The sequence below is a fragment of the Gymnogyps californianus genome, chromosome 1 (genome assembly GCF_018139145.2).
Source record: "Gymnogyps californianus isolate 813 chromosome 1, ASM1813914v2, whole genome shotgun sequence".
NCBI classification, from domain to species: Eukaryota; Metazoa; Chordata; class Aves; order Accipitriformes; family Cathartidae; genus Gymnogyps; species Gymnogyps californianus.
Genome location: NC_059471.1, coordinates 193,781,484 through 193,794,528, shown reverse-complemented (window position 1 = coordinate 193,794,528; position 13,045 = coordinate 193,781,484). Strand labels below are relative to the sequence as shown.

General features: G+C 36.9%; 2 protein-coding genes across 15 annotated transcripts in view; one reads left to right on the top strand and one right to left on the bottom strand.

The window, feature by feature from the left end:
- Positions 1–13,045, bottom strand: part of WNT16 (Wnt family member 16) — an 873,674-nt gene that overhangs the window by 279,353 nt on the left and 581,276 nt on the right. The window lies entirely within an intron of this gene.
- CADPS2 (calcium dependent secretion activator 2) overlaps positions 1–13,045 on the top strand; it is a 327,121-nt gene that overhangs the window by 207,168 nt on the left and 106,908 nt on the right. For 9 of the 14 annotated variants that reach the window (XM_050892976.1, XM_050892993.1, XM_050892950.1 and 6 more), the window contains exons 10-12: positions 2,690–2,798; positions 3,941–4,144; positions 10,864–10,872. In XM_050892976.1, coding sequence (XP_050748933.1) covers positions 2,690–2,798; positions 3,941–4,144; positions 10,864–10,872 — 322 coding nt within the window. The remainder of the gene's footprint in view (positions 1–2,689; positions 2,799–3,940; positions 4,145–10,863; positions 10,873–13,045) is intronic. The other 5 variants (XM_050892956.1, XM_050892948.1, XM_050892951.1 and 2 more) reach the window with 1 other exon arrangement.

Below are 13,045 nucleotides of genomic sequence, written 5' to 3'. Positions count from 1 at the left end.
TACAGTGGCTGAGGAAATCTGAAAAAAATGGGCATCCTCTGCATTTCCACAATTAGTGTCTGCTAGCTTCCTTTTTGATGGCTCGGTTCGGCTGTACAGTGTGGTTGTACGGCGTTGTTGACATGAAAATATGAGTGATGTGAGTGCTTGCCAGGTTATTTCATTCAACAAAATAGAATAATTTGAAAAATGTTTTTACTGCACTGCCAGGTATCAAAAATTAAATCTGTAGGTTCAGTTTACAAGAAAAGGAGAGGAGGGAGCTCTCATGAAATACAGTGCTAGTTGCAAAGGATTTAGAGGTGAGTGACTAACCAACAGCTCCCTCCGTGCTTGTGCATGAGGGCAAATACAGTTCTTGGGAATATAAACAGGGAAATACCGAGCAGTAACAGAGGTGATATTGCTGCTGGGCCTAGAGCGGATGACATGGCGTAGGGGCTGAGCCCTGCATCAGGGTCCCAAGGGGACCACCAGCCCAGACTGTCCCTGCCCAGCCCGCCCAGGGCCTCCCCACCCTGCCCACAGGCCAGGACCCTGTTTCAGCCTCCCAGGGCCATCATCCCCTGCCCCAGTGATGCCACGGCAGGGCTGGTCTCCAGCTCCCCACAGCCCTGCCCTGCCCAGCAATGGGCCCCGGCAAGCAGGGCCCACCCTCAGGCCCACATCCTGGCCCAGCCTTGGCCTGTGCCCAGGGAGGTGCCCAATGCCTGGGGCTGGGGCTGCCCCGGTGCCCCCGGCTGCCCTGCTCCTGGCTGGGCCCTGGCTGCCAGGCCCTGCCCTGCCAGCCCAGGGATAACTTAAAATCTTTAAACCAAAACACAGTAATTTTCTAAAGTACAAACTATAAATGAAAGCAAAACTATGGGCTCAATGCACAAACAGTGAGGTGAAATTCTGTCATGTATGTCATGCTGGAGGACAGGCTGGCTGGTTGTAATATTCCTTTCTAGCCTGAAAATCTGAATTTCTGAAAGTGATGGGCTAGATTGTTTTTTGCATTTATTTATATTTAGCTCTTTCTCCTTGGTAGAGCCCACTTAAGTGAATGTACGAAATTTGATGTGGAAAGCTGGCACTCAGTTTTAGTTGCCTGACAGTGTCTCTCAAATTCTTATCTCCTATAAAACTGCCTTCGCTTAACTAATGTATTAATTAAACTGGAATACCTATGTTTGATTTCTCTCACCTGTAGACTTCTGCTGTGGTTCTGGAGACATCAGTTCAGCATTTGAGGCCTGATGGCAATTTTGCAGAGAGCTGTTAAGCTTGTTCCTTTTGCTTGCACACGCTGTGGCAGAGGATGTTCAGTCACCATACACTGCATGCACATAGCACAGCATAATCCTGTTTCAAAAAAACCCAAATACTTAAAATAATGAAATATTTTTTAGAGCATTATGCAGATAATAATCACACCTTCTATCCTTATTTTCCAAAAATATCAATCTTTTAGAGAGAATCAAAAATCTTTTGCCAATAGCAGTTGAAGTCATTGGACTTTGAGATGGAGTGGCGTACGGGTACAGCACCAGCGAATATTTGAATGAAGCTGAAGTCAGGTGTCAAAGCTTTACTTCAGAAAGGATCATTCCTGAAGTTGTAGCCAAAGCAATAAATCTAGGTAACAGTTAGCTGAGCGGTCAGCAACTGAGATAAAGATGGTCCATCGTCTATCAGACAAGCTCCTTGCCTATCCTTGCATAATTTTACAGATCTAAGAAATCATATTATAGTGCAAAACAAGTCAGTTGACCAGGTATCGTACAGTCCTTGGAGATGAGAGTTTCACAGGCCCATGTAAATTCAGTTCCCTTAAGTTTCAAGTGTTCACAGATTCACAAGCTCTTTCTTCTGGTCACCTTTTATAGTCTTTCCAGCTCTTCATTTAAGGCTGGGAACACCTCAGTTTTGTTTCAGTGATTGCTTTTCCTCTCCTAGCTGTTACATTCCTTTCTTATCTTTCCAGTCACTTTTTCCTCAGCTCTCATTGCTTTCTATTCTGTCTAGGGAGTCTTAGACCACGTGGCGACAGATTCTCTTCTTATTGCTTTGGGTTTTTTTAATAGTTGTACTTGATGAGAAGTAACTGATGTTGTTCATGCCAGCTGCAAGCTGCTTGGCCTACACAGTACTGTATCCAGTGAGCCAAGCAACCTGGAGATGGGTGTGAACACAGGTGCAAAAGATGCAGAAATTAGACTATAAAATCAAACTGAAGGTTCTGGTACTTATCATCTTTAACGAGAATTGGCCAGATTATGTGTTCATCTTTCCAGCTGCATGATAATTGTGGCACTCCTTCTGCAAACAGTACTTTTATACATTAAAAGTCCTGTTTTTTCCAGCTTCTTTTCTCGCACAGTAGACTGAGCGGTTTAGTCAGTACCACAGTACCAGGTATTTTCCCTACCAGAACCTAATCTGCTTCCTTTCAATTTTTCATAAAGCAACAGCCCAAAATACATTGTATTTCAGGAAACTGCAGAGAGATGTGTTTATAGCTTTTTTTTTTTTCCTTCCTTTTGGCAGGAAGGGGAAAGAACACAAAGTTTTACACTGTAGATATTTCTGGGAAAAAAATGGGGTTTATTTCTTCAGCACAACTGAAAGCTGATTTAAACCATGGTACATGTGTTATACACTTCTGGAATGGAATTCAGCAATTAAGAAGTCCTTTCTTATTCAGGTTAGCCAATATACATTTGCAATGTGCAGTTACAGAGAAAAGAAATCTGAGCCTCAGGAACTGATGCAACTCGAAGGATACACTGTGGATTATACAGCTCCTCACACAGGTACTTTTCCTGATTTTGAAGTACGATATGTTTGTGTAAGGTGGCTCGTTCAATTTGCTCGTTTTGATCTAGCAGCAAAAAACCCCAAGGTTCTTTGACTATTATTCCACTAGGATTTTCTGGTGTGAAAAATCATGCTTTTAGAAAGAAGCTTGTTGTAAGAAGAATGAACAATAAATTTACACTAAGGTTGCCTGAAACATTGTAAGACCACATATGATACAAGGAAAAAATTATGAATTCTTGTCAGTCTTTCCCTTTTCTCTCTATTTTTGATGGTGGAGTCATGTGGCAGTGTACTGTGAAGTATATTCATAAATGATTTAGAAAAGAAGGTGAACGATGACAGTGCTTGCTAAGAAATTACTCAGCGTAATCAAAAATAAATTTGAAGAGATCAGAAAAATCTGCACAAGTTAGTATTAAAATGGCAGAGGGAAATCAAAGTTACACATGTAGAGAAAAATTATTCTACTCTACCTATGCAGTGGAGGGTTATGAATTTAAGAGACTTCTAAGATACTGAAGATTGACCTTTGGAAACATTGGCTTGATGTTTAGAAAAATTGAGAAGGCAAACAATGCTCGGAAGGTGTTTGGAAAGCCAAAACAATGTTGTCATAAAAAAATCCCCAGTGCAGTTACGTTGACTGTTGTGTGCTGTTCTGCTTGTGCGCTCTCAGAACAAAACACTGGAATGAGAAAAAGGGACCAAGGAAGGAGCAGCAACACTGATAAGAGGTGTGGAGCTGCCTCTGTTCAAGAAGAGAGAAAGTTGACAGGGAGTTCCAGCTAAGAAAATGATGCCGAGAAGGAGGATATGTTAGAGAAATGCAAAGTAGCGTATGACACAGAGAAGATGAATAAGAAATAAATTGGAATTGAATTGGAAATGGAATTATGGAAATATTTTCTCCTGTGACTTCTATATGTATTCTACGTATATGTTACTTGCATGTATTACCATTTGATCGTTATAGCTCTAGATTTTATCATATTTCTAGGTCATAAATACCTATAAAATGTTTTAACACCCACCTCCCCACACACACACAGAGGAAAACCAATAATGTAATAAACATTGATGGTGATTTAGAAGTAACTTGTATTTATTAAGATTACCTTCCTATTTCCTGCTCCAGGTCTTCAGGGTGGTCAAATGTTTTTCAATGCTGTGAAAGAAGGTGATACGGTGATATTTGCCAGTGACGATGAGCAGGATAGAATACTCTGGGTTCAAGCCATGTACAGAGCCACAGGTCAATCATATAAGCCTATTCCTGCAAGTCAAGCTCAGAAGATGAATCCTAAAGGAGGAAATGTCAACACGGATATATCCCCACTTTGTAAGCTGGCTTTCTTTTTCTTTTGTGGCTTTGGTTTTGGTTTTAGTTGGTAAAATATGTAGCAGCTCCCTCAATGAAGTTTAATTAAGCAGAACTCATTCACTAGGGAAATGTGCCTAGCAGTTTGTTGTTAGCCAGAAGCTCTTTAACTCAGATTATTATTACCAGCGAGGGAAATCCTGACTTGCAGGTCATTATTTTTATTATAATCCATGAAAATACGGCAATTAGCTTCTTATTCATTACAGTTGACCCACATATTACCATGGAGATGGTGTTTGGTTTACATTATATTTTTCAGTAGCCAGCCAGTGTAGTGTTGAATAGAAAAGCATCAATTTGTTCTCAGAATTTCGTAGATTTAGGTCAGCTTTATCATACATTCTATATATTAGTTATCTAAAAATTGCTATGCAGACAGTACATTGTGAGCTGAAAGGCACTAAATGGGCTGCTGGATTTTTGCACCCCTCAGTGTAATATTAAACTACATATAAAAAAATTTCCAAAAAAAATCAGGTTTAAGTTTTCCTCATCTTTCTTTGAGGAATATATTGTTTCAGAGAAAATCAAGGTAGATATCATATATTAACCATATGCTGAAATTTTCATATAATCTCTTTGTAAGTATTCTGTCATGTAGATATCTGCACATAGGAAGCATATATGATTTTGTTGTTGTTCTGGAGGCTGAGTGCAATCCAGGATTTTTGTAATAGCCATCAAATTTTTACATTGTATGACTGTATACAGTAATCCTTCTTCATTATCATATATTTGTATATGTAGAGTGATAGAAGGGAAATATGTTTTAGACTCAACTTGGTTTAATGTCTGAATTCTATAGCGGGTTGACCCAAAACCATTCTCGTCCATCAGTCCTGCTATCACTTGGTCTCAGAGCCTTCCATTCATGCTGTAATCTTTTATCATTTTGCTATTAGAAGACAGTAAAATGTGCTCGTTAAACTCAGTAATAGTTATCTAAAATCCTGACTGGGCTGTCAAGAACATGGAAAAAAACATAGTTTAATCTCACAAAAGCACTGACATCTGTTGAATTTTTAATCTGAAACCATTTGGAAGGGTGAAGTAACCATTCATCACGGGAGGTGTTAAGGTGAACTATTTTGTAGGATGTAAGTAACACTGCAAAAGCAAAGGTGGGGCAACAGCTGGGGAGTGCTTCTGCTCACCTCCTTCCAGTTACCTGGATCTGGACTGGGTACTGGGAGTTCACTGTGTTCCCCTCCTAATGTTTCTACTTCATGTGCATCATTAGAAAGTACAAAAGAAGTGACTGTAGTCAGTAGTAGCCAAGGAATTGCTGTTCTTCTGGGACACAGGGTTTACGTGGAAGTGAAAGCAACTAGAAAACACTGACCACAGGGCAGGGAAAGTTATAGAAAGAAAAAGGTACAAAGAACAATTGCAAGTTTGGATATACTGAAATTATGTTTTCAGAGATAAAATTACTGATAGCGGTAAAGAATTAAAAAACACGATTGACACGTCTTAATATTGCCTTAGACAGTTAGGGTGACTACAATTCTTAGGTGGAAACCATAGGAAAAATAAGGTTTATTTTAAAGACAGTTTAAGGAAAGATCAAAAGCCTCAAAATATCATATATATTTCTGTCATGCTTATGTATCAACTTGCACAAACTGGTATGACTGAACTGGATATAAATCAAAAATCCGTGGTTAAATTATTATTTGCCTTTGGTTTTAATGCACTTCAATGTTGGTATTTTGTAATTAATTCATAGAATCTTTGCAATAGAGTAACTTGTGAAATTTAACTTAATGTGAGGTTTAGTCTTAAAAGAATCAATGTTTGACTTATTTCTGTAATACCTCCGGTTCTGCCTACAAGAGGAAAATCTTATTATTCTGTCTTTTGCACTTGAGGTAGAAATGGACATAATCAAATTAATCAGTTTTTAAGAAACTGCAAGAACTAGGGTTTACAGATATAACCTTAAATAATTTTCTAAGACTCCTGCTTCATTTACGTATACTGTGCTGATTTTCTTGGGGCACAGTTTTACTCCTGAGAGGAATCTATAGCTGACCTTTTGTCAGATTTAAATATGTTCGGTTTCTTAAGAAGTTCATTTTGTTTCCCCCTAGAAAAAAGTTTTCGTGAAGTTAAGAGTATTTTATTTTTAATCAAGATATAACACTGAGTACTTGAGAGCTAGTGTATATATTAAGTGAAATTCATTTCCATTTTTTTCTTCTTTACTATGATACATTTTTAGTATTAGGAAATACAATTATGACCAGAGAATTTGTCAACTACTTTTTTATGTATCTTATTTTTCAATTAATACATCATGTAAGCATTTCCGGCCAATACAAGATTGCATTGTTTCAGTTTTTAAAGTACATCATACAATGCCCCCTCCACATACAGAAAGCAGAAAACCAACTAGGGCTTTGCAAAACAAATGTCATTTAATAATATTCAAGTCTTGAAAGTCTGTCCCCATCTTCCTCATCGTCTAGGAAGATAAGAAATACAACTCACTCATCCTGATAAAATGTACAAAAAGAACTTTCAATAACTTGAAAAAATTTAAATATCTTTAAACGGCTGGATGTAGAGAAAAATCAACCTAAGGAGACATGTTTCAATGGTTTTATATATTGTGTTTATAAAATATCTTCTGTAATCCTGAAATTCTCTTGATAAATATGAAAAGGAACTGAAAGTTGTCATTAAAGAAATTAAAACATCAGATGATGATTAATATGCCACATACCTAGCTGTATTAAGGTTAATTTTTTGCTAGTAATAAATACTAAGATTTCCATTTTCCATTGCCTTGTAGACAAAATTCTACCTTCCAAAGTAAATGTTACATTATTAGCTGAAAATGACAACTTGTCAAATGCAAGCATTTCATTAAACATTTAACATTTTTAATCAAGTGATGTGTAAATGACAATAAATGATACTTTATTTCACAGCCTCTACTGTTTTCTATATTCTCAAGTTCAAAACTCTTTAAGAGTTTTTGTAAGCTGTGGTAGAATTATTCCTGTGATCTGTACCATAAGCTCCTTTTGTATAAAAGAAAGTAGTAGGAAGGAATAAGAGACTCCTTTTGTATAACAAAGGCTGTATTTTTTGCAGTTATTGGTGCCTTGTTCCACAGAAGACAATTCCTTGTACAAAAGTGTGCTTAAAATGATATGAACAAAATCCAACCACCCCAGAGCTGGATCAAAACAAACACATCAGGAACTCCTGAAAAGAAACTAGACATGATTATAATAAGACAGCCAGGGTCTGACTGATCTTTGCAGCAATTATCACAAATGCAGAAAATGGAAATGTTGCTCTTGCATGTGCACAGCAGCAGCACTCCGAAAGACCAACCTACAGATCTCTGACTGATCTGAATGTGCAGTCTCTTCTTGTTGATGCTGTATAGCAGTTTAGGATCATTCAGGTAGGGCATTTAGAAGAAACTTGATATTCTATACAACCAATGAGGCAAATGATACACATTTAAGTGTGGCACTGGATCAAACTGCTGTTGTACCTGTCCAACTTCTAAAATGAATACTAGCCAATTTCTTCATTTCTAAGTAAAGCAACTTGGTACTGCACTTTTGTAGTATTAGGTGGCTCCAAAACAAAAGTGAAGACAGGCTAATGTCAGCAATGATCAAGAAAAAGAGACAGCTCTTCAGTTCCACTATTCTGAATAAGCATGCTGTAATGCAAAGGAGAGAGTATTGAAGGATGCATGATTGTAGAAAAGACAGAAGTTTCCCAAGGACATGAATGTTTCAGGGAAAGGGCCAATTAAAAATAGATTCATCTAAGTCACATAAAGGTGCAGGAGGCGATCCCTTTCTTAATGAGCCATGTATTAGGAGATCTATTCATACAGTTAGAAAGGCTGCTGAAGTGATGAACACTCTTAAAAACATGGTTGTAACAAAGGAGTAACAGCAGCACATGAGGGGATTGTCATGTCTTAATGAAGCAACACAAAGCCAAACATCATTCTGATCCTACACCACCATGAGTTCAGAGATGGTCTCTTTGTGAAAATATTTGCAGAGAAGAAAGGAGAGAGACAGATACTAGAAAACCAAGTTAGGTGAGGAGTCATTTAATCTGAGATGTATAGTTTTCCTCATCTCTCTTTTGGAATGATGTCACTTATCAAAACAGCTCACAAAAGGAAAATAATTTGAGATTTTGCAGAGACCAATTATAACAGTTGTCATAAAAATGCTGTTTAAAGCCCATGTGCAAAACATGAAATCCTATTTATTAAGTAGCAAGGGAGTAGCAAAGGGAGTCAAATACATAGGCCATACATTGGTATTACAAGACATCAATCCAATGACAGCAAAGTTGAAGACATTTCCAAATGAAACATCCATCTGACCAAAAGAGCATCACGGAGGAAGCTTGTCTGGACATTTAAATCATCCAAGTGGAGCTGTCAGTGTTGTGTAATCAAGAAGAAAGTGCAGGCAATTTGCCAAATGAAGAAATGCTTTGGGATTAGTCATGAAAATACAACATTAACATTTTCAATCTATTTGGATATACCGATGATAAGCACTATAAAATTTCTCTCCCTATCATAGTTTAATGATATGGGAATAAATTATGAATTTCATATTTCTTTTAAATGTTATTTGTATCACTGAATCTTTGAACTGGCTACATCAGAAACTCTGTGGGAAAACCAGAATATGATTAATATTAAGGTACTGGTGTCGTAATACATACACACAAGAAATACCACTGCTTAACCCTATGGTGGCATTGCTCAGTTTTGGAATAGTTGGTAATGTTCTTGTAAAGCAGTTCTTTTAAAATGGTTCTGAGATGTTTGTATCTGTATGTTCAATTAATTAAATCTTTTAGAAACAAACAGAAATAATAGATATTTTTCCATTTGATATAGTTTTCTCAGCAGGTTTGCAGCTTTATATCCATCATAGACTTTGCCACCTGGAAGAGTGGAGTAACTCCACCTTCCCTGCACGTTCCCCCATTCCCCTTCATGTCCCATTCCTGCTCGCCTCCAACTACCCCATCTCCCTTTTAGAAAGAAAAGGTTAACACTGGCCTCCACCGCCTTAGGCAGTCAGTAAGTCACCTTTATGCTCTCTCCCGTGCTACTCAGAAACATGCAAAAGCTAACTAGTATCCTCTTCAAATCTGTCCTTTGGCAAAATACTGGCAATCCATCAGTGTGCTATCCCCGGCCTGACGGTCGGGCCATATGGGCCAGCTGCTTTCTCATATTCTGCCACTTTCTCTGCATCTGTTATTTCATTGTCTGATATTTAAATGATAAGGTTCTGGGGGCATAGATTGTCTCTTTGGCCTGTGTTTCTAAGCATGCAGCACTCTGGAGTCCTGGTCAATGATCAGGTGTCGAAACGTTCCCTGTGTAAGCTGTCACTATCTGTACGGAGTGGCACCTGAAGGAATGTAATGCGTGTCTTGCCACTGTCTTTTGCAAAGAGCACGTGCACCTTCATCTTCATCCAAGCAGTTCCAACCTCTTCTGTGTCAGAGTCGTAGTTCTTACCCTACTACTCCTAGTCTTTAAATCTTTTTAATCCCTGCAATACTAGATTTCTTGCCTCTACCAGCTCTTCTTTCCTGCCTGACTGAGTTAGTTCAAATTGCTTCCACGATGCTTAAACTCAAGCAAAGATGTCACTGAGAGCCAGAAAAAGGAAGAGGTCATCACTTTGCAAGGCCAGTTCCTGTAGTTCACCCTAGCACAGAGTAAATGCTACAGAAAACGTGTATTTGCTTCTGGTCTGGAACTACTCGAGCATGTGCCATAAACATGGAATTCTTGGTAGTCTTAATTCATCCAACTCTACTAAGTCATTGAGGATGTGATGATTTTTATATCATCACATACCATCACATACCATCAGCTGGACTAAAATTGGAATTTTCTTGTAAAGATGGCAAAAGGCATATTCAGGATGCTATTCTGCCAAAATGAATATCCTTGTCTAAAAGAACACCCGAAGAATTTGCTAAAACTCCTGCAATAGCTTTTGTAAGTTTTTACCATGGTTTTAAAATATATATATATATGTCCTATCTTGATCCAAAAAAATAGATAGTTTTTTGGCTAACAGTTTCCAAAAGATTAAATAAATACACAACCTGAAACAGACAGTATAACATGGAAATAGCAGCCAAAACAATGAGTTTGAGTTAGAGGCAACTTGAAAGCAGGACAACAAATTCCATTAAGAAGGGAAGAAAATTAATTGTGAAAAAGCAGAAGTATTACTGCTTCAAAGTTCTCCCCAAATATCTTCGCAATACTTCCCAAGATTGAGAAAGTGTACAGAATGAAATGGAATTGTATTTTTTCTTAACTGTGTATCACAATATAGCACTCTTTATGACTGCTGCATTTGCATGTAGCTTGAACAGGACATCTAACGCTCATTTGTGTAGGAATTTGAAAAATACAATCACTCTAACAATTTTTAAAAGTAGCGTGTTAAATAATTTTTAAATCACATTCATATAACATTTATGAATGCCTCATAATCTTTGATCAAGTTCTTACATTTTTTTAAAATCCATTTTGTTTCAAAAAGATTTACCAGTTATCTTGTATATCTAGCATAACAGTAAAATAAAATGTAATGTATTACACTAGATCTATTTTTCTATTATTTCCTGCTTGCCTACAGCTGGCAAAGGTAAGTTTTTAATTGGTTTTCTGTTGCTAAAATATATTTGGTAACAGATCTTCTGTTACTATTTGAGCATGTTATTTGTACTGTTTGATTCACTTAAAAAGATGGTGATCAATCATAGATCTTTCTGTAGAATTAAATCTAGCAGGTATTTATATTTTTAAATGAATATTTTTGTTTATTTTGCCCAAATTATGTAATAGCAGATTCTACTTTCACAAGCTGCATTGTATTCAGTAGGTCACCTTACACATTCTGATCATCTGGATGACTGTATCAGAATGTTGAATCTGTTTCATTTGCAACATCCAGTTTCGTGATTTCAAAATACTTAATTACTTGTCAGTACTTACACAGATTTTCTTTTAAAAAGGGGAAATCTTTTATATTTGTGTGGTTAACGAGAGAAAAAAATCAAGCCAGTTAATTTAAGAAAGATTCACCTGTGTATAATTTGTACATGAGACCAATGGCAGAAAGAAATATTAATCCTTTTTCTTTTCTGTCATCTGTCTTATTGTAAACAATGACTCGATGAGTCAGATATTCATATAAGAAGGAAAACTTACAAGAAATGTAGAAACCAGTCACACATTGAACATACTGGGTTTGGAAGACTTTTATCTGTGTGTGGATCATTTTGAAAACTATAGAAAACTTCCCATTGTAGTTTAGTACTTTCAGTAATGTAGTTGTGTTGATATAAGTTGTTTATCCTTGAATTCATGTGTTTAAACACATTTAAATTGCACTAATTAAGAGAGGGCATTTCACGTACCTATGTCACAGATATGAGCTAAGTTTGTCATTAATGATAGGCTAGTCTAATGCTCATGGAAATATTGTTAATCTATGTAATCACATATGCTACTGATCCTTAAACCATTAAAAATATATGCTGCTGTTTCTCTGGGATGATGGTCTCATACCTTACACCATCGATATATTGTCATACTGTTTATTTGCTACATCCACCTTGGTGAAATCTGTCACATGGATGTGACTCTTGCTTTGACAATGCAAAGCCAAGTGATATGAATTAGTTTCTGCATCTTTCCAGGACGTGATGCTGCAGATCCTTCAGCTTGAATTAAATAATTCTCCCATCCACAAATACAGCTGAAAGTTGGACTTGACATGGATCAATATGATCTGGGGCTAAATTTCTAAATGTGACTGATTATGTTAGCATCATGCCCACAGATCAATATTGAGTTTTATTATGAACCTGACTCTATAATTGGGTTTAATCAATAAACTTTTGTCTCCTTTTCTTTAGAAATTTTAGGTTTGTACTATGCAGGTTTTCAAAATTGCATTTAGGATACACTTAGATCTATACTTTTCTAGTAACGAATATAAAAAGACCTAGGTTTGAATTTAAAGGAACAAAGAGCTAAGACCCTATTGAAAGGGGAAGTCAATTTTTAAGTTGATAGGACTGTTCACCCCAGTACAGTCTATAGAATCCAAGACAGCTAATGTGCTAATACATAACTAGTCCTTTTGGGCACTGTAAGGCTTTTTCTGTCCATACTTGATAGATAATTCACATTGAGGACTTTGACAAAACATAGCATTAATGAAAGCAATCACTAGAGCTTCTCTTTTGATAAACCCGCGGGGTTTAAAGGCGTTGAAAGATGCAATCTGTGAAGAACAATAAATTTGGGCCTTTGATTGAAGTGCCATTTGGGATGGTATGTTTTCTCCATGTATTTACACAAAAATGCTGCTCCCTTTTTCACTACTCTTTGCTGGAAGGTTGAAGGAGCTCTTTGCCATTACTACATTAAGGTTTGTCTCATTAAAAGCTGAGTACAAAAAGAAGGCTGGAAATGACCTAGCTCAGGCCAGTGTGTTCATTTCTGCTCCAGTTTGCCATTTGAGAAGTAGGCTTCAAGCAATGATGGATATTTCTATGAGTGGTACTTTGATCTGCAGCGGAGATGCTCTTTCTTATCTGAAGAAATAAATGCATAAACCTTTTCTTTTTTTTTTGCAATGAAGGGAGGGATATTTATTTGGTTATTTTGCTAAAATTAGAAAGAGTGCTACACAAAGCCAGGAAATTATAGAACACATTTTTTTCATACTCATAACATTGTTTTGTAAATTGTAACATTTGAAGAGCTCCACTAGAAAACCATGCTTTAAGAATTATTTTAATGTACTA